The sequence below is a fragment of the Schistocerca cancellata genome, chromosome 4, assembly GCF_023864275.1.
Source record: "Schistocerca cancellata isolate TAMUIC-IGC-003103 chromosome 4, iqSchCanc2.1, whole genome shotgun sequence".
Classification (NCBI taxonomy): Eukaryota; Metazoa; Arthropoda; class Insecta; order Orthoptera; family Acrididae; genus Schistocerca; species Schistocerca cancellata.
This window is the reverse complement of record NC_064629.1, coordinates 287,644,336-287,670,028: the sequence shown is the minus strand read 5'-3', so window position 1 is coordinate 287,670,028 and position 25,693 is coordinate 287,644,336. Positions and strand designations below refer to the sequence as shown.

The 25,693-nt window shown below is 39.8% G+C and overlaps 1 protein-coding gene across 1 annotated transcript in view; it reads right to left on the bottom strand.

Annotated features, from left to right (window-relative positions):
* LOC126183451 (uncharacterized) overlaps positions 1–25,693 on the bottom strand; it is a 283,765-nt gene that overhangs the window by 49,462 nt on the left and 208,610 nt on the right. The window contains exon 18 of the mRNA XM_049925445.1: positions 8,599–8,736. Coding sequence (XP_049781402.1) covers positions 8,599–8,736 — 138 coding nt within the window. The remainder of the gene's footprint in view (positions 1–8,598; positions 8,737–25,693) is intronic.

Here is a 25,693-nt window from a genome sequence, read left to right as displayed (position 1 = left end):
TGTCTTCTAGTTGGCAGATTCAGAATAGTAAAGTCGAGAAGACTAAAAATGTAATGGACAAAAGTTGGACTGTCAATAATAACAACAAGGGACAAAGATAAGTGAAGCAGAAGGTAGGTATTTCTGGGGCTTTGAATGTGACAGGAGTCATCCCACTCGCAGCCTTCCAACTTCCCCTCCAGTGTAGTACAGGCATTGAAGAACAACCACTATTCGACAGAGTGCTACCTCTAAAACATAAAATAGGGTGCGGCAGAAAGGTTTGTTTCAGAGTGCTCTTAAAGTTATATAACTTACCATACTTTCTATGTGTCTTTTCACTGTTTCGAGCCTCTTCTGTTTGCTAAGTAATGGTCTCTCCACATATACACATTGAAACTTGCAAGGATGTTTACAGCACTCAACAAAATAACTATGAATACTATGGAAAGCTAACAAGTACTACTTTTAGTGCAGAGAAAAGTTAATTTCATTTTCAAATGTAGATAAGAACTTTGCATATTTTTTTAACAACCTAATATTCTTTGGAATGCATACTGTCAGCTAGTAAAGAGAATATGATGATCACACTACACTCTGAAGAGTTCTACTGCCACTGTGTAACAGCCAGCATCTTGTAATTACATGGTATTACTAAACAGATACAATTTTCAACTATAGAGATGGGCCATACGAATAACAAAGTTTTGTTGGGATGTTTACCTTAGTGGCAGTGTAGTACATCAAAGAACCAATTTTTAACGGTAATCAGGCTTTCAAAAGAGGCTAGAGATTTATGTGAGTATATTTCCCGATCTTCCACAGTGCATATTATTATACAAACAAGAGCCACACACAACTTTCATTTAAAGAAGGGGAGGGGGCAACAACAAACAAACACACACACACACACACACACACACACACACACACACACACACACAGAGAGAGAGGCAAGCCAAAGCATTATCATCATCACCATCTGCGTAAAAGCACGTTGGTTCAACTCTGGAATGCAGTACAGTAGTAGCATCAAATATCTTTTCAAAAAGGTGGAAGGAGTATATAGAGGGTCTATACAAGGGCGATGTACTTGAGGGCAATATTATGGAAATGGAAGAGCACGTAGATGAAGATGAAATGGGAGATATGATACTGCGTGAAGAGTTTGACAGAGCACTGAAACACCTAAGTTGAAACAAGGCCCCAGGAGTAGACAACATTCCATTAGAACTACTGAGAGCCTTGGGAGAGCCAGCCCTGACAAAACTCTACCATCTGGTGAACAAGATGCATGAGACAGGCAAAATAACCTCAGACTTCAAGAAGAATATAATAATTCCACTCCCAAAGAAAGAAGGTGTTGACAGATGTGAAAATTACAGAACTATCAGTTTAATAAGTCATGGCTGCAAAATACTGACACAAATTCTTTACAGATGAATGGAAAAACTGGGAGACACTGACGTCGGGGAAGATCAGTTTGGATTTCGTAGAAATGTTGGAACACGTGAGGCAATACTGACCTTATGACTTATCTCAGAAGATAGATTAAGGAAGGGCAAACCTACGTTTCTAACATTTGTTGACTTAAAGAAAGCTTTTGACAATGTTGACTGGAATACTTTCTTTCAATTCTGAAGGTGGCAGGGGTAAAATACAGGAAGCGAAAGGCTATTTACAATTTGTACAGAAACCAGATGGTGGTTATAAGAGTCGAGGGACATGAAAGGGAAGCAGTGGTTGGGAAGGGAGTGAGACAGTGTTGTAGCCTTTCCCCGATGTTATTCAATCTGTATATTGAACAAGCAGTGAAGGAACGAAAAGAAAAATTTGGAGTAGGAATTAAAATCCACGGAGAAGAAATAAAAACTTTGAGGTTTATGAACATCAACAAAAGCTAAAGGACAATAATGGAATGTAGTCAAATTAAATCAGGTGATACTGAGGGAATTGGATTAGGAAATGAGACACTTAATATAGCAAATGACGTTTGCTATTTGGGGAGCAAAATAACTGATGATGGTCGAAGTAGAGAGGATATAAAATGTAGACTGGCAATGGCAAAGAAAGCATTTCTGAAGAAGAGAAATTTGTTAACACCGAGTTTAGATTTAAGTGTCGGGAAGTCTTTTCTGAAAGTAGTTGTGTGGAGTGTAGCCATGTATGGAAATGAAACATGGATGATAAACAGTTTATACAATAAGAGAATAGAAGCTTTCAAAATGTGGTGCTACAGAAGAATGCTGAAGATTAGATGGGTAGAGCACATAACTAATGAGAAGATATTGAAAAGAATTGGGGATAAGAGAAATCTGTGGTACAACTTGACTCTAAGAAGGGATTGGTTGGTAGGACATGGTCTGAGGCATCAAGGGATCACCAATTTAGTATTAGAGGGCAGCGTGGAGGGTAAAAACCGTAGAGCGAGATCAAGAGATGAATACACTAAGCAGATTTAGAAGGATGTAGGTTGCAGTAGGTACTGTGAGATGAAGAAGCTTGCACAGGATAGAGTAGCATGAAGAGCTGCATCAAACCAGTCTCTAGACTGAAGACCACAACAACAACATGGGCCGGTGGTTTGTCAGAGTGAATCTGGTGTCCGATAGAGTTCCACATGGGTTCCATCAGGTTAAGAGAGGCGAATTTTGTGGATAAGACACGAATGTGAGTTCACTATCATGCTCCTCATACTATCATAGCAAGATTGTAGCCTTGAGATATACACAGTTATCCTGCTAGATGATGCCATCACTGTCCAGAAACACATTGAGCATGAAGGGATGCACATGGTCTACAATAATGTTCATTTAGTTCACAGTTGTCACACTGTCTTCTGTTACCACAGAAGCTTAGGTGAATATCCCCCACTGGCCTACAGTTCGCCTAGATGATGGTGTATCCCAACATGATCATCACCCTGGTGTAATGAGAAAAGTGATTTATCTGCTCAGACAACCCATTTCCTTTTATCTCCAGTGAACTCTTGATAAACCTGTGCCAACTCCAATCGTAATTGATGATGTTGCTTGGTCTACCTGAGAACATGTAGGGGCTGTCTGCTGTGGAGCCACATATTTAACAATGTGTGCTGAACGGTCCATAACACTTGTTCCTGCACCAGCATTGCACTCTGTCATCAGATCCACTACAGACTGCCTCTTATGCTGCTTAACAGAAGGGGGAAGCCTCCGACCTCCACATTCTATGACGAGGCATGTATGTTCACTAGACAATGGGCCATAACCATCTACCCTTTATCAAAAATATTATGAAAAGGATAGATTGCTACTCATCGAACAGTCCGGCTTCAGTGGACACTGACAGTGGTTACGTATATGAGTTGCACTTGTGTGAAAGTGTGTGTGTTTTCTACCTTAGAAGGACCTTTTTTGGCTGAAAGCTTAAATGTATAGCAGTCTTTTTGTTGTGCCTGTCTGCGACTCAATGTCTCCTCTATATGGTGAGTAGCAATCTATCCTTTTCACAATGGTGTCATTATTCCATCTTGGATTTTCCATTGTTTGACTTTGCCAAAGTCTCTTGTATCAATTAATTTCCCCATTTGTGGTCGTTATTGTTATCAGAATGATTCCCCATTCGTTTCTGCTCCACTTATACATTTTCTTTTCTGTGTCACATGCCTCCAATGTTACCAGGCGACATTCAGTATTGTGGTGCACAGTAGTTATTAATGTTTTGGCTCATCAGTGTATAAATGGCTACACAAATGAAAATTACTGATGACTGCTACACTTTTTGTTTCTCTGTTTTCTCCATAGTAGTGAGATTAACAGTACTCAGATACACACACTGTAAATAAATTAGCAGTGGCAGTATTTATGTTCAATCACCCTAGCAGACGTGTCACTGATCCACCAACTAAACCGCAAACACTGGAGATTCTGAGCCATGGCCCACTATAACAGATTAACACAAGACTACAATGATCATAAGCTGCAGTAGCCACCAGAAAGATCGCGGGAGACGCACATCGGCACGGCGTGTCACGGACAGTAGTTGCCACAAGTAAAGTCCTGTCCACCAGAGGGCACGCGAGAATTCGGCCGCGACCTCTGCCAGCGGAACAACAACCCAGGCAGCACGGGCCGTCCCCAGTCAGTTCACATCGGGCATGCCTATCAGACGGTTTCTGGTCTACACTATGTGAAGTGCGACGGAAATGTGAATTGCGTTACTATATAAGCGCAGTGTGATTCTGAACTTTTCCAGAGATGTTATCCAACAAGGTGACAATCCCCAGACTGGCGGTGTCTTACATCTAAGTTGGAAAACAAGTTCCATAAATAAAATCTGACTACTACATAGTTCATATTTTTAGTACTGTATTTACTCGAATCTAAGCCACACTTTTTTCCGGTTTTTGTAATCCAAAAAACCTCCTGCAGCTTAAAATCGAGTGCAAAGTAAACGGAAGTTCTGAAAAAATGTTGATAGGTGCCTCCACAACTAACTTCTGCCGTCGAATATATGTAGCGCTACACAGGCATGCTTTGCAGGTATAAAGATAAATACTGTAACTCTTCAGGCTTTCCTGGCGATTTAATGACATCTTGGGTTGTCGGGTGTTCTGCCGGATATCAGCGTCGTACTTGCACGATACTTCGGTCACGTAGCTCGTGGCCTTCATCAGGTGCGACCTGAGACTGCTCCTCGAGTGGACCTGGTCCAGTATTTATGCCTACGGCCTTCCCCCTCCACCAACAGCTGCAGGCGCTTCCTCTGTGGTCCGCACTCATTCCCTGCGACCTGCTGGAGCATTGCTGCTCCGTTTTCTGTCCACTGCAGTTCTAGGTGTTCCCTCTGCGGTTCGCGCCCACCAAACCCGCTCCTGGGGGTTTCATCTACGGTCTGGGGTACCAAGAGTTCCCCCTGCGGTCCGCGCCCGCTCACCACGACCTGTTGGAGCGGCAACGCTCTAACAGGTCCAACAGGTCATGGTGAGCGGGCGCGGACCGCAGGGGGAACGCTTGGTACCCCAGACCGTAGATCAAACCGCCAAGAGTGGGTTTGGTGGGCGCGGACCGCAGAGGGAACACCTAGAACCGCTGCGGATGGAAAACAGAGCAGCAACGCTCCAGCAGGTCGCAGGGAATGGGCGCAGACCACAGAGGAAGTGCCTGCAGCCTTTGGTGGAGGGGGAAGGCCATAGGCATAAATACTGGACCAGGTCCACTCGAGGAGCAGTCTCAGGTCGCACCTGATGAAGGCCACGAGCTACGTGACCGAAATATCGTGCAAGTACGACGCTGATATCCGGCAGGACACCCGACAACCCATGATGTCAAGATAAATACTGGCGACAAAACCTATGCGTCAGTAAATAAATTTAAAAAAAGAACGTAGAAAACGAGCTTTTTTCTCCGCTCCGAGTTTCGACCACTGTATTTTCATACATTATCTAACGAAGTAAATACAAATTCCGTATTGTTCATCTTCCAATGTAGCAGTATTTCAATGTACTACGAACGTCCGACTGGCAAGACTGTTTGGGATATTTGTCAATATGGCCAACTCTACGTTCTGAATTTTTTCCTACCTGTGAGAAGAGATGGTTGCTAATAGGAACTTTTATGAACTGTGAATGACATGCAGTATTCTCTTCACCATAAGAATAATACGAATATGAACATTTTGCCATGTATTCTTTCGTGTTTGCTGCTATCCCATTTAAATCCTGTCTGCCTAATTAACTACGAAACTTGAGTGAGACAACAGCAAACGCGGAAGAATATACATATTGTGTCATATTTATATTCGTATTATTCTTATGCCTAATAGTGATACAGTCAAAAATGAAGCACGGCAATTGACTAGATTTTTAAATCTAAGATGACTAATTTCTGTGCAGAATGTAATGTACTAAAGGGGCGTCTGCATAGATTTTCAAACGGAGAAAAATTTTCGCTAAACTCCCATTCATTACATCTTCTATCATACGCAGTCTATTATTTGGTTCTTGTTGATCATTATCAAAGAAAGCAGCAGTGTAAGTAACAACAAACAGCAGTCTCTTCCCATTGTTTCGCTAATGAGACGATTCCGCTCTCTCTCTCTCTCTCTCTCTCTCTCTCTCTCTCTTTCGAATTTTTTTTTTAATTGTAAGCGGCGGTAGCGTGCACAAAAGCAAGCCATGCCGTGATCGGCGACAGGCCCTAAACACTGATTATCAGAATGCAACAAACAATGCTTGACACAGTACAGTAATGCATTTTCAGCTTAGAGTGGCGTAAACACCTATAACAAAGATAACGGCACTTAATCAGATCAAAGAAAAATAAGCAATCAATTCAAACCAGACGAAGCACGTGAAAAAGGAAAGGCATAGCAATGGCTACCTGGTAAAGCTTAACTGCTAAGCTTACGACTAGAACCAAACTACTGTAGCTGTATCGTCATTCATTTGACCTAAATTGTGTCTCATGTTACAATGGACCAACTTTGTTTCGATTTGGAGGTGCAGCCTAAAACTTTTCTCTCCATTTGAATTTCAAGTCGCAAATTTCAGGTGCGGCTTAGATTCGGGAATTTTTTTTTTTTCCCTTGATTTCGAGTCTCATTTTTCAAGTGCGGCTTAGATTCGAGTACCGTATTTACTTGAATCTAAGCCGCACCTGAAAAATGACACTCGAAATAAAGGAAAAAAATATTTCCCAAATCTAATCCGCACTTGAAATTTGAGACTCGAAATTCAAGGGGAGAGAAAAGTTTTAGGCCGCACCTCCAAATCGAAACAAAGTTGGTCCATTGTAATATGAGACACAATTTAGGTCGAATGAAAGACGATACAGCTACAGTAGTTTGGTTCGAGTCGTAAGCTTAGCAGTTAAGCTTTACCAGGTAGCCATTGCTATGCGTCAGGCGCTCCGTCCGTATTTATACGGGTACCCTTCCTTTTTCACGTGCTTCGTCTGGTTTGAATCGATTGCTTATTTTGCTTTGATCTGATAATTGCCGTTTTCTTTGTTACAGGTGTTTACGTCACTCTAAGCTGAAAATGCATTACTGTACTGTGTCATGCATTGTTTGTCGCATTCTGATAGTGCGTATTTACGGCCTGTCGCCGCTCGCGGCATGACTTGCTTCATGCGCGCTACCGCCGCAAAAAAATAAGAGGAATCATCTCATTAGCGAAACAATGGCAAGAGACTGCTGTTTGTTGTTACTTACACTGCTGCTTTATTTGATAATGATCAACAAGAACCAAATAATAGACTGCGTATGATAGAGCATGTTCTGAACGAGAGTTAGGCGCAAAATTTTTCTCCGTTTGAAAATCTTTGCGGCCGCTTATTTAGTACATCAAATTCTGCACAGAAATTAGTCATCTTACAATTAAAATCTAGTCAGTTGCCGTGCTTCATTTCTGACCATATCACTATTAGGCATAAGAATAATACGAATATAAACATGACACGATACGTATATTCTTCCGCGTTTGCTGTTGTTTCACTCTAGTTTCGTAGTTTATTAGGCATGCAGGATTTAAATGAGATAGCAGCAAACACGAAAGAATACATGGCAAAATGTTTATTTTTGTATTATTCTTATGGTGAAGAGAATACTGCATGTGATTCACATTTCGTCAGGTTCCTATTAGCAACCATCTCTTCTCACAGGTAGGAAAAAACTCTGAACGTAGAGTTGGCCATATTGACAAACATTCCTAACAGTCTTGCCAGTCGGATTTTCGTAGTACATTGAAATTCTGCTACATTCGAAGATGAACAATACGGAATTTGTATTTACTTCGTTGGATAATGTAAGAAATTGCAGTGGCCAAAACAAGGGGCGAAAAAAAAGTTTTGGCGCCAGTATTTATCTTTGTGCCCACAAAGCATGCTTGTGTAGCGCTACATATATTCGATGGCAGAAGTTAGATGTGGCGGCACCTACCACCATTTTTCAGAACCTCCGCTTGCTTTGCACTCGATTCTAAGCCGCAGGTGGTTTTTTGGATTACAAAAACCGGAAAAAAAGTGCGGCTTACATTCGAGTAAATACGGTAACCTCTGCATATTTTAAAGGATATAAAATAATTAATTTTTAAAGATGATGAGCTAGTCACAGACAACTGTCTCAAACTCACCAACATTAGAAATTAAACCACATCTACTGAATCCTTAGAGATTAATAAAATGACAAGAATTTCTGAATGGAGGACAAAAATTGGTATTAGGGAAAACATTCACTTGCTGCATACTGGAGGCATTGAGTAGTGGAAAGACACACAAGAGAGTATATACTACGGTAGCCCTCCCTCCCCAACACTCACTCACACTCTCTCTCTGTCTCTCTCTCTCTCTCTCTCTCTCTCTCTCTCTCCCTCCCTTCCCCCCATCTGTCAGAGGCTACCTGAACCCATTTGAGCAGTATTTATGTCCACTATGACACAGAACACTGATTTAAAAGGTAATTTATAATGATCAATCTGTCTGCCATAGAATGATTTTTATGAGCAGCAAGTGATCATCTTTTCTCATACTATTTTTGGGAACCTCTAATTATACTCTTTTGATTTTTTTTAAATACACACAATACTTTATACTACTTTGGAAGCTTATCACAAAAATATAAGAACTAATAATAACTCACCACAATGATTCAGCTTTTACGCGAGTTGCCCAAACAGCCTTCTTCAGACGAATCAAAGCAGACAGTAATTCATGAGAGGTCTTTAACAGTTCTGCATATTCCTCCTGTTCTTGTTTATCACTGGAGGCTACTGATAATCTATAAATGGAAATTATTATTATTATGGACTATTTGAATCATTCATAAATAACAGCAAAACTAGAACATTTTATTAATTTCAGAATATATAATTTTTAAGTAAGAAGCAACATATAAAGTATCAATAGTGAAATAGATCAATTATTTATGAAACATTAATCTGAAATTTAAAAAACACAAGAAAATTAAATGCCAGTTTCAGCCAAGCATTAATGTGTTGGTTTGCCCCACTGCAGCACTTGAAAGGTAACACTTTTTTCTGCTTTCAGGAAACAGTAATTATATCTTTGGGCAGTAAAGGGAAAATAACGGAAAGTAAAGAATATGGTAAGGATATAATAGCTATGGAAGGTAGCACACTTAAAATATGAAGTTACACCACACGACACAAATGATCAGAGAGAGAGAGAGAGAGAGAGAGAGAGAGAGAGAGAGAAATTGAAACAGAATAATACAATTCAAAAGCTACTCCATTAACCTGTGTCAATCATAAAGATATCAAATTGACAGAACAGTCAGACAAAAGTGAGTGCCAGAAGGGGTAAGCTGGAGTGGTAATGTGTTAAGGTGTGATGTGCTTATAAATATGCGGATAAAAAGTAAGAGAAAGAACACAGCAACAGGGACACATATACATATAATAAAATGGGATGCAGAGACCATAATCATGAAAACTGGAGTAAAATGAATCGAATTAAAGGGCAATGAATGAATGGGGATGAAATGCAATTAAACACAAGAAAGATTTAGATCTATTTATGAGAAGTGTAACACCCCTTCTCCTTCCAAATACATAGACCACGTTCAGAGGGTGTCAGAGCAAGATGCTTTGTAGTATCAATCACTTGAATTCTGAGGACTCACTGGTTGATTAAGAACAGAAGCACTGCAATATAACTAGACTTGCAATTTTCATTAGTACTTCTTTGTCACACAGTTTCATATTGTGTGCCATTAAACAACTGCTTAAGAGCAAAGCAACTTTCCTATGAATGTTTACATTGGATATACTACAGGGAGATATTCAAACATTAAACTGAGTGGGTATCAGGCTAAGACAACAGTTGTCAAAAAGAGCTTGAATAGAGGTGACGCAAGCACATAGTGCTGATTACCACCTGTATATTCCCGCATTGATGACACAGCAAGTAATTTCCTAAATTCTTGAGACAAACGAATACGCTCTGCTATGCTATAGTATGATTATACAGATTATACTACATACGATTATAGAGATTGTACTATATACCTTCGAGTATGATACAGAAATGGTGAAAACTTAAGAGGGAGAGGTTTATGTGGTTGCAGGAAGAGGCTGGGAATAGTACAATTCCAGTAAGTTATTATATGTTAGAATGTGAAGAAAAATGAGAAAATGTTAGCATTGTGAAAACCAGAGGATTGAAGGAGAAATAAATGTGGAGGGAGAGCTGTAACATCTGAATCATTAAAATTAGCTACTGTTAATTAGATTACCCCAGAAATGAAGTAGTTCAGTAGCACATAACTTGGGGCATATTCTGCAGCTGGATATTGGGTACTGTCAGTCTTGGCATTTTGTTAAAAGAAAACATTTCTTTCTTTATTTACACTGATGATTTATGCAAATGTCACACTGTTTAGGAAGTACAGTACATACATTTATGTATAAAGGTTTTATACATAATATGTTTATTTACAAAAGATAATACATAGTATACAGGGTGTTACAAAAAGTAACACCCTGTATACAGCTTAGAATTCTTTCAGTTAACACAGACATTTATTTACAAGAGAAGATTTTCATTTTGTTTTAAATGGATCACCAGTACTTGCTTGTATGTATTCTGGCAGTTTGCTATATCACACTGAGTCACTGACATATGAGAACTTTGGGGTTTTACTGTGTGTCAACCTTAAGGCTAATAATAGGGCAATAAGTATATACCCTATTTATCCAAATGTAAAGCCAGCCTAAAATGCAAGCTGCACCCCAGAAATGAGACTCGGAGAGCGTGGGGCAGTGACAACAAGGCAGTGGCGACAACCTCATTTCAAGCCACACTAAAAAATCAAATCAAGTATGGCTCATCAAATGATAGTATAAAGTGGCCCCACCTCTTAAGGATTTGTGAGTAGTAGTACTTATTTTTAGTAATTCATGTGGAATTAAATTTATCCTATTGGACACTTAAAATTACTGCTACATCACAAACACTGACAGCAGTGAGAATTCACAATATCTATCAAAATATTCCAAGCATAACTTGGGAGCTGGGATACTAAGAGTTTTACAGACTGCACTGCAACATGGTGTTGAAAGACCTTTTTTATGTCAACAGGTACGCTGTATATTTTCGTGCTACGAAGGTATAAATTTGAATTCCACCAAACACCACATGTTACTTTCCGAAACATTGAAATCAAGATTGTGATGCACTTTTGTAAGACAGTCATAGTTCATGTCACATGATCTCGCCAGCTGATGGTAGCATGGGACACGTGATGTAAGCCAATAGCAAGATCACTCTTAAGTAGTGCGAACATACAAATATGATAAGTTAACAGTTTAAATTACCGTATTTACTCGAATCTAAGCCGCACTCGAATCTAAGCCGCACCTGAAAAATGAGACTCAAAATAAAGGAAAAAAAAAAAAAAATTCCCGAATCTAAGCCGCACCTGAAATTTGAGACACGAAATTCAAGGGGAGAGAAAAGTTTTAGGCCGCACCTCCAAATCGATACAAAGCTGGTTCATTGTAATATGAGACACAATTTAGGTCGAATGAATGACGATACAGCTACAGTAGTTTGGTTCAAGTCGTAACCTTAGCAGTTAAGCTTTACCACGTAGCCATTGCTATGCGCAGGCGCTCCGTCCGTATTTATACGGGTACCCTTCCTTTTTCACGTGCTTCGTCTGGTTTGAATCGATTGCTTATTTTGCTTTGATCTGATAAGTGCCGTTTTCTTTGTTCTAGGTGTTTGCGTCACTCTTAAGCTGAAATGCATTACTGCACTGTGTCATGCATCGTTTGTCGCATTCTGATAGTGCGTGTTTACAGCCTGTCGCGGCTCGCGGCATGGCTTGCTTTTGTGCGTGCTACCGCCGCGTACAAAAAAAAAGAGAGAGAGAGAGAGAGAGAGAGAGAGAGAGAGAGAGAGAGAGAGAGAGAGGAATCGTCTCATTAGCGAGACAATGACAAGAGACGTTACTTACACTGCTGCTTTCTTTGATAATGATCAACAAGAATCAAATAATAGACTGCGTATGATAGAACATGTTCTGAACGAGAGTTAGGCGAAAATTTTCTCCGTTTGAAAATCTTTGCGGCCGCTTCTTTATTACATCAAATTCTGCACAGAAATTAGAGTCATCTTAGATTAAAAAATCTAGTCACTTGCCGTGCTTCATTTCTGACTGTATCACTATTAGGCATAAGAATAATACGAATATAAACATGACACGATACGTATATTCTTCCGGGTTTGCTGTTGTCTCACTCTAGTTTCGTAGTTTATTAGGCAGACAGGATTTAAATGAGATAGCAACAAACACGAAAGAATACATGGCAAAATGTTTATATTCGTATTAGTCTTATGGTGAAGAGAATACTGTATGTGATTCAAATTTCATCAGGTTCCGATTAGCAACCATCTCTTCTCACAGATAGGAAAAAATTCAGAACGTAGAGTTGGCCATATTGACAAACATCCCAGTCAGTCTTGCCAGTAAGATTTTCGTAGTACACTGAAATTGTGCTACATTCGAAGATGAACAATACGGAATTTGTATTTACTTCGTTGGATAATGTATGAAAATGCAGTGGTCGAAACTCGCGGCGGAGAAAAAAAAGCTCGTTTTCCACTTTTTTAAAAAAAAAATTATTTACTGACGCAGAGGTTTTGGCGCCAGTATTTATCTTTGTGCCTACAAAGCATGCCCGCGTAGCGCTACATATATTTGACGGCAGAAGTTAGTTGTGGTGGCACGTACCAACATTTTTCATAACTTCCGCTTGCTTTGCACTCGATTCTAAGACGCAGGCGGTTTTTTGGATTACGAAAACCGGAAAAAAAGTGCGGCTTAGATTCGAGTAAATACGGTAATATACATAGCATTCACATATGATATTGGTCTCAAAGATTAATAAGCTGGAAGAGAAGCTAAGCTTCCACATGTAATGTTGATCTTTTTTGCGCGTGTTACACTTTAAAATACATCACACAAATGTGCCAGTAAATTTTTTAATAACGACGTAGATGTCTGATCTTCTGGGCTCAAAATTCTTCTAAATGGTCGTCCTCAAAGAGTTGATTTTTAAATGAGAGTCAAATGCTTTGTGACTTAAGAAATTCATCGTTCATTCTAGTACATAGCTCATCTTGTGTAAAAGGAAATCTGCTTTGAATGTAATGCTTTTCAAACCAGCATTCGCAATATATTCCCGCGGTCACATCGGACGATAGCGAGAGTAAACCATCCACTTCCAGTACTCCCTGTCGCAACGTCAAGATTGAAATTAACTCGACATCCACGGAAAAAAATCGGTCCATTCAATATGACACTTTGTGCAGTTCCATTTGTGCCAAGTTCATTTTCCAGGCTTATTATGTGTTTGTAGACAGGCATGCGATGGCAATGTTGACGATACACTCGTCAGCGAGGCATAGTGCTTCAATGCTGTTGCAGATATAGCTCACAGCGGAATGATTCCGCTGGTCTGCGTTGGCCGCTTTTATACTGAGTGCATGACCTTCATTACATAAGAGCGCTGATAACAGACTTAGCCGCTGGGAGGGCCGGCGGGGGAACATTATCCCGTACGCATGCTGTAGTCGCTTTAGCAGCACGCGTACCCGTGTGCTAGCCGGCCCAAGCGGGTTGCATCATGCAGCCTCGCAGACGCTCAGCGGCCAAGGCGGCACTATGTTTCCAGCTATGCGGGAAGCCCATATGTTCATACGTGTAAAACATTAAAAGATCTTACATATGTCATAAAAGAAACAAGATATCAGACGATACTTCAAGAGGGTCGGAATTTTGTGAACCATACTAAAATGCATAATTCGGCTTAACATGCACATTCGTATGTAAATTTTCTTTGATTACCAATACTGTATTTATCTCATGTTTGGTTCTTTATTATGCATAATGGCATACATGCACTTGAAATGCAGCGAACAGTTGGAACTAGCCAATAGTGTGAAATAAAACACTTCGTTTCAAAGAAATTGACTGCCTCAGCAAAAAAGATTAATAAAAGCCAAATCTCTTTAGCAAACCAGCAAAAATAACTTCACTGTTCTGCAAGGTGATTAATGCTTGATTGTCAGAAAGCTGGAAATAAAATCTGAAACTATTAACATATTTTAGCCTTCAGTAATTATGCGAATGAATTATATTCAGTTGATAGCTTCCACCCACAAAAATCGGTTTTGTTATCATTTAACGTGAGAGCAATAAACAAAGATGAAACAACAAAATCACTGAACATAAACACAGGTCACGTGGAGACGACCCACCTCCCCACCACAACTCAGACTGCTCTGTGCATCAGCCCCAGATTTATTATATTTCCGAACCGGGGCAATATTAAGTAGTGGCACCCAGCCACACTACTGTAACCAGAAGCGGCAGAAAGAACTACTCATCGCGACTCAACTGCGCATGCTCAAGAGCCCGCCCGCAACAGGTCAAACGAATCTAATTTAAACACTTGTCACATCACACACATCGGAGGCAGTTTGTTGTTATAAAGCATTGCACAGTCTTCCTAAAGCCTTTGACACACTTTGCTGTTGGCAGATGCTTGTATGAGCACTGTTTTGTTGTTGTATATGGCGCATTTCCTTTGCAACTTAAGTTTTATTTTCATTTTTTTTTTCTTCCCATGTTTTGTTGCTGCAGTATTATTCTGCAGTGGTGAGATACAGTAATATCCTTTGTTAAGAGTATTGGTTCTTACCAGTCAAAATCACACAAATTTAAGTGAAAACTAAAACAATGAAAAATTCCCAGAATTCCAAACAATTCCCAGAATTTTCCCGGATGAAAAAATTCCCGGATTTTTCCCGGATCTCCCATTTGTCCTGGGTCGTATACACCCTGTAGATCCCTAGATTGGCCAAGAAAGTTAGAAAATTTGAAAAGAGAAATGGCTAGATTGAAGTTAGATGTAGTGGGAATTAGTGGAGTTTGGTGGTAGGACGAACAGGATTTCTGGTTTGGTGAATACAAGGTTATAAATACAAAATCGAATAGGGGCAATGCAGGTGTAGGTTTACTGATGAACAAGAAAATAGTAATGCAGATAAAATACTATGAACACCACAGTGAACATATTATTATAGCCAATATGTATATGAAGCTCACATCCTCTGCAGTAGTACAAATTTATAGGCCAACTAGTTCCGCAGATGATGAACAGATTGATGAAATGTATGATGAGATAAAAGGAATTATTCAGATAGTTAAGGGAGACGAAAATTTAATAGTGATGAGGGCCTGGAATTCGATGGAAGGAAAACAAACAGAAGGAAAAATAGTAGATGAATATGGACTGGGGGAAAGGAATGAAAGAGGAAGCCACCTGCTAAAATTTTGCACAGAGCATAATTTAATCATCGCTAATACTTGATTCAAGAGTCACGAAAGATGGTTGTATATGTGGAAGAGACCTGGAGATACCAGGTGGTTTCAAACTGATTATTTAATGGTAAGACAGGGACAGATGTTAAATTATAAGACATTTCCAGAGGCAGATGCAGACTCTGACCACAATTTATTGGTAATGAACTGCAGTTTAAAAATGAAGAAATTGCAAGAAGACAGGAAATTAAGGAGATGGGACCTGGATAAAATAGAAGAACTAGAGGTTGTTGAGGGTTTCAGAGGGAGCATTAGGGAACAAGTGATAAGAATGGGGGAAAGGAATACAGCAGAAGAAGAATGGACAGCTATGAGAGATGGAATATTGAAGGCAGCAGAGGATCAAATGAATAAAAAGATGAGGCCTAGTAGAAATCCTTGGCTAGCACACGAGTTATTGACTTTTAATTGATGAAAGGACAAAATACAAAAATGTACTAAATGAAGCAGGCAAAAGGGAATACAAACGTCTAAAAAATGAGGTTGACAGGAAGTGCAAAATAGCTAAGCAGGAATGGCTAAGGGACAAATGCTAGGATTTAGAATCATATCCGGACTGCTCAAGTAATTCCAAAATATTCATAATTTTGCAGCAATGGCGTTTTGGAGTGAAATGTGGTTGGCATCCCTGCACATGCCTATGTTTAATGTGCAGCTGCGGGAAGTTGTATTGTTGTATGTCTCTTTAGTTATTGTTCAGTGCTGTACTGAGTAGAATGTTGTGTCACACAGTTCGTGAATTTCGAGATGGCTACAGGAGCAATGGGTCTGCATTAAATTTTGTGTTGAACTCAAGATAGCCTTTACAGAGACACACCGAATGATGCAGGAAGCCCACGGTGATGAGTGTGTAAGCCATACTTGGTGTTATGAAAGTTTCACAGTTTTAAAATGGCCGGACGGAAGTTAAAAGATGACTCTCACTCAAGACACACTTCCACATCTACCAACGAGGTTTGTGTCCGCAATGTAAATGAAATTGTGTGTGCCAAATGAAGAATGACTGTCTGAGAGACTGCATAAGAATGTAACATTTCCGTCAAATAATATCATGAAATCCTGACACATCATCTTGAAATGCATTGAGAGATTTACACAAAATAAATTAACAAAGGACAGAGCTGACCCCCCACAGTACACAAAACAGGTGAGAAAACTGTTGCAAAAACAATGAAAAAAAGAATGCAAAATTTAAATGAATGCAAAAACCCAAAGATTGAGCTTGAGGTTTAGTGTGGACTTCAATGAGAGATGCTTGTAATAGTTTCTAAACGTGGCAGAAAAGAGTGTCTGGTTGTATGTGAAGTATGTTAGCAGCAAGACACAATCAATGCCTTCTTTGCATGATAACAATGGAAATACTATCAATGACAGTGCTGTTAAAGGAGAGTTATTAAACAAAGCCTTCCAAAACTCCTTCATCAAAGAAGATTAATTAAACGTTCCAGAATTCAAATCAAGAACAGCTCCCAACATGAGTAACTCAGAAGTAGATATCTTTAGATGGTGAAGCAACTTAAACCACTTAATTAAAAACAAGTTTCTGGTGTAGATTATATACGAATTACGCTCCTCATGCAACAGCTCCAGACTTAACAACCACATGCAACTGCTCACTCGACGAAAGGTCTGTACACAAAGATTGGAAAGCTGCACAAGTCACACCAATATTCAAAAAAGGCAATAGGAGTAATCCACTAAATTACAGGCCCATATCATTAACACTGATATGCAGCAGGATTTTGGAACATATATTGTGTTAAAACATTATGAATTACCTTGAAGAGAATGGTCTATTGACACAAAGTCAACATGGATTTAGAAGACATTTTTCTTGTGAAACACAAATAGCTCTTTACTCACATGAAGTGATGAGTGCTATCGACAAAGGATTTCAAAGGCTTTTGACACTGTACCTCACACATGGCTTGTAATCAAATTGTGTGCCTATGCAATACCGTCTCAGTTATGCAAGTGGATTCATGATTTCCTGTCAGAGAGGTTACATTTGTAGTAACTGATGGAGAGTCATTGTGTAAAACTGGAGCGATTTCGGGTGTTACCAAAGGTAGTGTTATAGGCCCTCTGTTCTTCTTTATCTATATAAATGATTTACGAGACAATCTAAGCAGCTGCCTTAGGTTTTTTGCAGATGCTGCTGTCATTTATTATCTTGTAAAGTAATCAGAAGATCAAAACAAACTGCAGAATGATTCAGATAAGATATCTGCACAGTATGACAATTGGCAACTGACCCTACGTAATGAAAAGTATCAGGTCATCCACATGTGTGCTAAACAATAAATCAATCAAATCTAAAGGCTGTAAATTCAACAAAATACTAAGGAATTAAAATTACGAACAACTTAAATTGGCAATAACATACAGAAGATATTGTGGAGAAGGGAAACCAAAGACTATGTTTTATAAGCAGAACACTTAGAAGATACTTAAAGAGACTGCCTACACAAAGCTTTTCCATCCTCTTTTGAAGTACTGCTGCACAATGTGGATCCTTACCAGATAGGATTAATGGAGTACATCGAGAAAGTTCAAAGAAGGGCAGCATGTTTTGTATTAGGTGTCACGTGCGTGATACAGGACTTGGGGTGGACGTCATTCAAACAAAGACACTGTTTGTTGCGGTGGGGTCTTCTCATGAAATTTCAATCACCAACTTTCTCCTCCGAATGAGAAAATATTTTGTTGACACCAACCTAAATACAGAGAAACTATCATCATAATAAAATAAGAAAAATCAGAGCTCCCATGGAAAGCTATAGGTGTTAGTCCCCCTGACACTATGTCAGCTGCAGTCAAAATACTGTCTATTTTATTTTCAGTTTTGTTTATTTAATTTTCTAATTGTTTATTAATTATTACTATTCTTGCGTTTAGTTATGAGAGTGCATGAAGGTGTGAATGTGAAATACTCTTTTATGTAAAAATTTTATACTATGCAGTGTAGTAATTGATCATGAGAGGAATGTTTGAGAATGGCATCTGTGTTAGTCACTTGTACTGGAGAACCTAGTGTTAACTATTTCAGCAGTTTATGGTACCAGGGAAATGAGATTATGATTTTGGACAAGTAGTTTTGTTAGGAGGGAATTTAATTTTTATTTGTGGGTTTTCAAAATTTATTTATGTTAATTTACTGTTCTGATTCACTGACAAATTTTGATTGGTTCTGTATATATGCGCAGGCCTGAGTGGGTTTGATGCTGCTGTGATATTTCTCAGCTAATCAGAAATCAGCATATTCACGCATTTTTTTTGGGAAGCAGAAGGTTCTTTTGTGTAGAGAAAAGAGTGGAGTCGGAGTTTGGATCTCATAGTGATCTGACCTACTGATATGTGCTCCATTGAAAATATTGTGATGTTTCATACCAAAATGTTTGAGGCGTGCCGTAAAGTGTGGAAGGTAGTCCAATTTAAAGCACAGTTGAAATTCAGAACATTTGGTGACATTTAAATAACTAAATACTGCATGGCGTGTTGCTTACTCGAAAATTTCAAAATTTTGTTCCGTGAGGCTGGTATTAGTTACAGTTGAGCAAGCAATTCCAAAAGAAACAATCTGTTTGTAAGCTTTCTGTGGAGGATAGTTAATAATTACCATAAACTGGCTACGGTTATGAGTGGTATGTGCATGTGGATTTTTCAGACTTTGTACTTTGTAAGGCTTGTTAGTGACTGGTGTATGCGAGCTTACCATAACAGAGTGAAATTCAACACACATAAATACTTTCATTTAACTATTCCTTTCACCAACAAAACAATTTTAGTGCGACTTGAGGTTACATGTGTAGCTGTTTTTCCTATAGCTTTTTGCAGATGTGAACTGCATGTCGATGACTTCAAAGATGCGTGCGTGTAAGAAGGGATTCACCACCAGGTGAGTGAAACTTTGCAAAGCACCACGTTGCCGCAACCTGGCTATAATTTAAAGAATTAACAAAAGTCCATATATATTTGTTCGCAGACCACCAGCTCTTTGACCTGAGCAAATCTCCGAAGCAGATGGCACAACGATAATTGTTGTGGGTGGTGGTGGTGTTTTTCGTGACTACCATTATGAGCAATGCTATTAGCCACCTCTTAACACACCAACATCCTCTCACATCTCCTGATGGCTTCTGACGGGGAGTGCAATAAGCAAGCGGTATTTTACTTCAAGCTGTATGAAAACAATATAAACGAGGGACAATTTTCCATTAATGACCTAGGAAATGAAGAGGCTTACAGATCATGTCCTTATGCTCCACAAAAGAACATTTTATCTGTGCCTCGGTCGATCATAGCACATGCCCAAAGCTCTGCACCTATTTCTCAATGTGATACAGATGAAACATTAATCAGGGGTAATTTCTGATGGCCACAGAAGAGTCAGAGTGCTGGGTTGTGATTCTGACAATGGTCCAACCTCTCACATATGCACACTAATATGTAAGGCACACTGGGGGATGACAAGCATGAAAGCTTTAACAAGGCACAGTGTACATGGATCAAAGATTGACACACTGAGTGTGTGGGTCTGTGCCTGTCTAACGTGCATGCAACATCAGTCAGATTGGAAATGCTGTTTCTCTCTGTGGCCCACAAATGACCAGCTATGAGACTATGTGTACATTCCGTCTAATGTCCCACATGCTGCCCAAACTTTGTCAATAACCTCAGCAATTACTATCTGTACACCCTTGACAATCTTTCTCATTGGGACGACAAAAAACACTATCATATCTGACAGTGACTCACAGTTCACAATGGGTGAGTTCCTCTTGGGAAAGGAATGTCATAAGGCATCTAACTACTGCTCTTTTTCATCCTGCAACAATATCAGAAGCAGAGCAGTTTACCATATCATTCAAGGTTCAAATGAACAAAATAATGATTATGGTGATCTCTGAGGAAACTCTGGCATGTTACATCCCTTCATATAGATTCACCACACACATGGGATTAGACAACCAGGATATTGTAGAGGTGAGCAAGAGCACCTCATGCATGAAGAAATCAAATCTGGCCATGACAGCTAAATTATGATCCCAGCATGGTCCAACTAACTATGCAAGACCACCACTACTGCCGGCTATGCCTCTCAGCCTGCCCAGGTCTGGACTACCAACGCCCAGACTTCCATATACTACCCACCCAAGTGCCTTGCCTCCACACCTGATAAGGTATGTGTGTAAGCTCTGCCCATACAATATGTTCTCTATGCTGAGATCAAAATGGCTCTGAGCACTATGGGACTTAACATCTATGGTCATCAGTCTGCTGAGATCATCACAGGCAATAATCAATGGGACACCAGTAGAAGTTCTCTTGACCATTTCTAACTCAAAATTAGGCTTTTCCTTTCTTTCTTTATTTGCCATGTGTATAATCAACTGTCATAATACGGATTTATGCATGAAACTTCAAATGACTACATCCCAAATGCACGATGCAGATATCTGCCATGTTCTGATGATTGGTCTCACGAACGTTGAGATTGCATGATCATTATACAGCCAAATACACTGTAGATACGTTCTTTATTTGTAAAGATGACTTTTCATTCTGGGTATCTGACATGCAATTTTCCCCTCTATTGCACTCAGCAGCTCCTTTCATGAGGAAGCAACTGCGACCTCATTCACATATTGGCAATAAAGCTTGCCAGCATCATTCTGGAAACATACCAAGACCCAGTTCCTAATCTGAGGAAAAAGAAGATGACAATTTATTACGATAATAGTTTATGTTACAATAAATTGTAACTCAGTGCTGAAGTGTCAGACTACAAATCCAAAGTTTTGAGGCCCAATCCCTGTTTAGTACAAATCTCTGGCAAATCCCCCCCACCCACCCCCCCTCTCTGTGTGTCTCTCTCCAGATGAGAGTGGTCAGAATCATTTGTAGAGTATGTCCAAGAACATAGTGTAAGAAATTGGTTACGCACTTGGGAATATTTATCACTACTTCCCAAAACATACTTTACTTTCTGTAATTTGTTTTAAGGAACCATGCTCTCTCTGGAAGTAATGGAAATGGAAATGAGTGTTTGGCGTCATTGGCCAGGAGGCCCCTTGCAGGCCAGGTCTGGCCGCCTTGGTGCATGTCTTATTACATTCGATGCCTCATTGGGCAACCTGCGTGCCGGATGGGGATTAAATGATGATAAAGACAACACAACACGCATTCCCTGAGTGGAGAAAATCCCCGACCCAACCAGGAATCGAACCCGGGCCCGTAGGATGCCAATCCATCACGCTGACCACTCGGCTATCGGGCCAGACTCTGAAAGTATGCAACAGTCAAAATGAATGACACCAGACACAAAAATTACACTTCCTATGACTTATGAATCTGTCACTGGTGCCAACATTTTAGCTTGCTTCCCAACAAGCTTAAATGCTTAAAAATCCAAGAATGCATGTTGATGGGGTGACAGGATGGAGGAAGGGGAATCTGTTGGGTGGAGGATGTGGGGACGTTGGGATAATGGAGACCGAGACCAGCAGCATTACTGGAGCAAAGTACGTGTTGTGAGGATAACTCGTATCTGCGTAGTTCCACAAAGCTGTTGGTGGATGGGAGCTGAAGGGATAATCCTTTGTAGCTGATTCTTGGGATGGTAGGAGGCTTAGAGATGTGTGAGGAGATGGCACAGTAAATCTGTCTGTGCACAAGTCTAGGGGTTAGGTCCTGTCAGTGAAGGCCCTTATGAGACCTCCTGCACAGTGGGCAAGCGAGGTGTTGGCAGACACACCATCCATTTTTTGGTGTGCGAGGAGAGACAAGCAGTCAAAATATAGTGCTCTCCTGCAGCCTGGCTACCCATGGATGGTGTACCTGCATTGACAAGAACTCAGTTTCCCAGTAAGCTGACGGTTTCACAAGAGCCTTCACAGGCAGGCAGGCCCCCAAACCCTGTCCACAGACAGATTTACTGTGCCATATCCTCATGCCATCCTAAGACTGTCACCAACCCCAACAATCATCACAAAGGAGCACTGCCTTTGTCGTCCACTATCACCCCGGACTGAAAAAACTGAACCACATACACCATCAGGGCTTTGATTATCTACCATCATTCCTGGAAATAAGACACCTCCTCCTTAAGTGGTATTCTGTTGCCCACTCAACCTACATGACACCATGGTTCACCCCTAAGCCACTCCTGTTCGCAACCTGTTGCCACAGGGACCGTAACCATGTGTAAGACCCAGGTGGAAGACCTCTCCCAGAACTTCGTACTCCAGTCCTATCATTGGCTTATCACACCCTGTCAGAGGCAGGGCCACATGTGGAAGCAGCCATGTTGTATACCACCTTTGCCGCAATCACAGCACAGCTCCTTATGTTAGTATGACAACCAACCAGCTGGCAACTGTCCACAGGCAAAAAATAACAAAGCTCACCACTCAGTGACACGACATGCAGCTTAGCACAACACACACTATTTCAATAGCTGCTTCACAAGCGGGCATATGTGGATTATTCCCTCCACCATCAGCTTTGCTGAACTATTCAGATAGGAGTCATCCTTGCAACACATCCTTCACTCCTGTAACTTCCTGGCCTCAATCTCTATTAATTCACTGTCACCACACCATCCACCCAACAGCTTAGCTTCCCCTTCCTCACCTAACAAGGGAACCTCCCCGTCATACTGAAATATTACTGTATCTCATTGCTACCTATCAGAACACCTCTGAGAGCATTAAAGATAAACACCAGTCCTAATTGTCCAATTGTAAAGTGACCTGTTTCCAAATTACAAAAACACTATTTCAGTGTACACGTAATTCGAAAACGATGCTTTGCTGATTAACATTGTTCTTATGTGAGAAACATAATATAAATGTGAGATTAATACTGTAACTAATCGAAAGAAATAGCACATGGTCAGGATGTACCAGTAAACTTATCATTATAAAATTACTACAACAAATTAAATAGAACATATAAATAAAGCATGTTAATTGAATCTCCGATATATGTTAGCACTAAAATTCGGGCACTAGTTGATTTGTTATAAACAAATTTAGAAATGTAATTGTTACCTGTAACATAATTAGTCAGAAAATGTTATATTAACTCGTAACTAAGTTAAAAATAGGTTCACCTTGTTCAGCACTGAGATTGTAAATTTTTAGCAATGTGAATCTCATATTTGGTTTAACTTTTAATTGTGATTTTACATAAAATTGTAATTTTCATTGTAGGTAATTGTTAACAAAAGTATAAATAGAGGTCACGCAGGCACCTTGGGGCACTCGTTTTTTGGCTAGGGTTGCAAGCAAATGTATTGTAGGCTCACTCGTTTGTTGATTGTTGTGAACTCTGTGTCGTTTGATGTCAACTTTGGGTACATGTGATGTAACCGGTACAGTTCACCAGGCTCGGACACCAGAGCCCTAGAAATATATTGGTATTAAAACTGCACTGTACTTTGGAATTTATTTGGGAGTCTTCCGCAATCCTTTTCATAGGTTGCACACCGACGAGGCATGAATCCAGGAATTTTACAAAACCCCGAAAATTAAACAATTCTCAATGTTGGTAGAATTGACATGAAAACAACAGCGCATCGACTGGGCATTTCACTCAAAACATTTGCAACACAGAGGTGGGAAAATATAAACATCTCAATGTGGTGGAGGAGCTGGGATCAAGTGGAAGACTGTGCAGAGGACGACTTGCAAGAATTCCATGTACAAGAGGCAGGAACCATAATCTTGTATGTTGCAGACTGCGCCACGGACGTCACCAGGAGCAAAAGTGAAATTCTGGAATGACATCGCAACTGAATCAGATAAATACCCTTTTTAATTGTTTTTATTTCAGTCGCAGACAGTGTCCTACAATTTTCTGTTTTTGTTTCATTGTGTGTGTGTGGGTGTGTGTGTGTGACAATTTCACCTGACAGGCAGGAAAGTGTTTTGCCTAGTGTTTAGCCACTTTGATCAAAATGAGCGAAACTCATTTAAATCGAATAAGCATGACCCTCGCGGTCAGGCCGTTAATTTCATGCTTCTACTCCAAATGTACACTTAAACAGTGAAGCAAATTCCACGAGCAGTAGTTCTTCGCCTTTTCATGGTTTTTCGGGAGCAAATCAGCAATTGAATAATAAACTAGAACAATTGGTAACTCAAAATAACCAATTATGTAGAAACATTAAAGAAGTCACAGAAAAGCTGGACCAAAATTTGAAATCATTGACAGAAGAAATCAATGCAACAAATAACAAAGTACAAATTGTTGCATGTGACATAGAAAGGGTAGAAACCAAAGTTGACTGTTTGGAGGCTTTCACAATATCCGAATTTAAAGAAACAAACAAAAGCATTGAATTAGTTAACGAACGTGTCAAAAACGCGGAAGTAGTCGTTTTAAATGAATTAGTGGACCGAAAAGACGAGTTAAAAATGTTGCAGGAACTCTTTGTTTCAGAAAAAGAATTGGTAGGGGAAAGACTGAAATTAAATTCTGAAGTTGTTTCTGATAAGATATCTCATATTGACGAGAAAGTAGAAAGTGTAACAATATAACTGCAAACAGTCAGCTCAAGTTTCAAAATTGCAAAATAATATAATGTCCAATTTTGATTCAAACCAGATGTTTGTGCATAGTTGTAACAATGTTAGTTTAAAATGTTACCCAGGTGATGCGAAATTGCATCCAGTTGACTTTTTGTGCATCAGTGCAAAGACAGTTTCCAACCTAACATGCCAGAGTCTGCTAAAGTTAAATTTGCGAAACGTTTTTTGGATGGTGAAGCCCTTACATGGGCAAACCAAAACATTGATACAAATACTACGTCTTTTGCCGATTTTGAATGCCAATTCGTGGCAAAGTTTTGGTCGGAAAACAAACAGGCAAGAATAAAATCTGAATTTCTTAATGGTAGCAAATATCACACAGGTCTTGCAATTAGCATGCAAGAATTTTGTGAAAAACAATTAGGGACATTGTCACATTTGAGCAACCCTTTGGACGAACTGATACAGATTGACGCACTGAAATGGCACCTACCACACCATTTTCAGTGGGGACTTGTATATGGACCAGATGACAGTGTTGACGAATGTTTACGTTATGTAGACAAAATTGACCATGCATGGCAGAATGATGACATACAGTACAATCAAAACCTCTGAAACACTCACAATAGGAATGGGGGGTCACAACAATATAATGGACACAGAAATAATAACTGGCGTGGTAACCAAAACAGTAGTTACAACAGACACGAAAACCATCAAGAACAGAGAAACAGTAACCAGCCTCACAACAGCAATTCCAACCAGGGAAACAGGTAACCACCTCG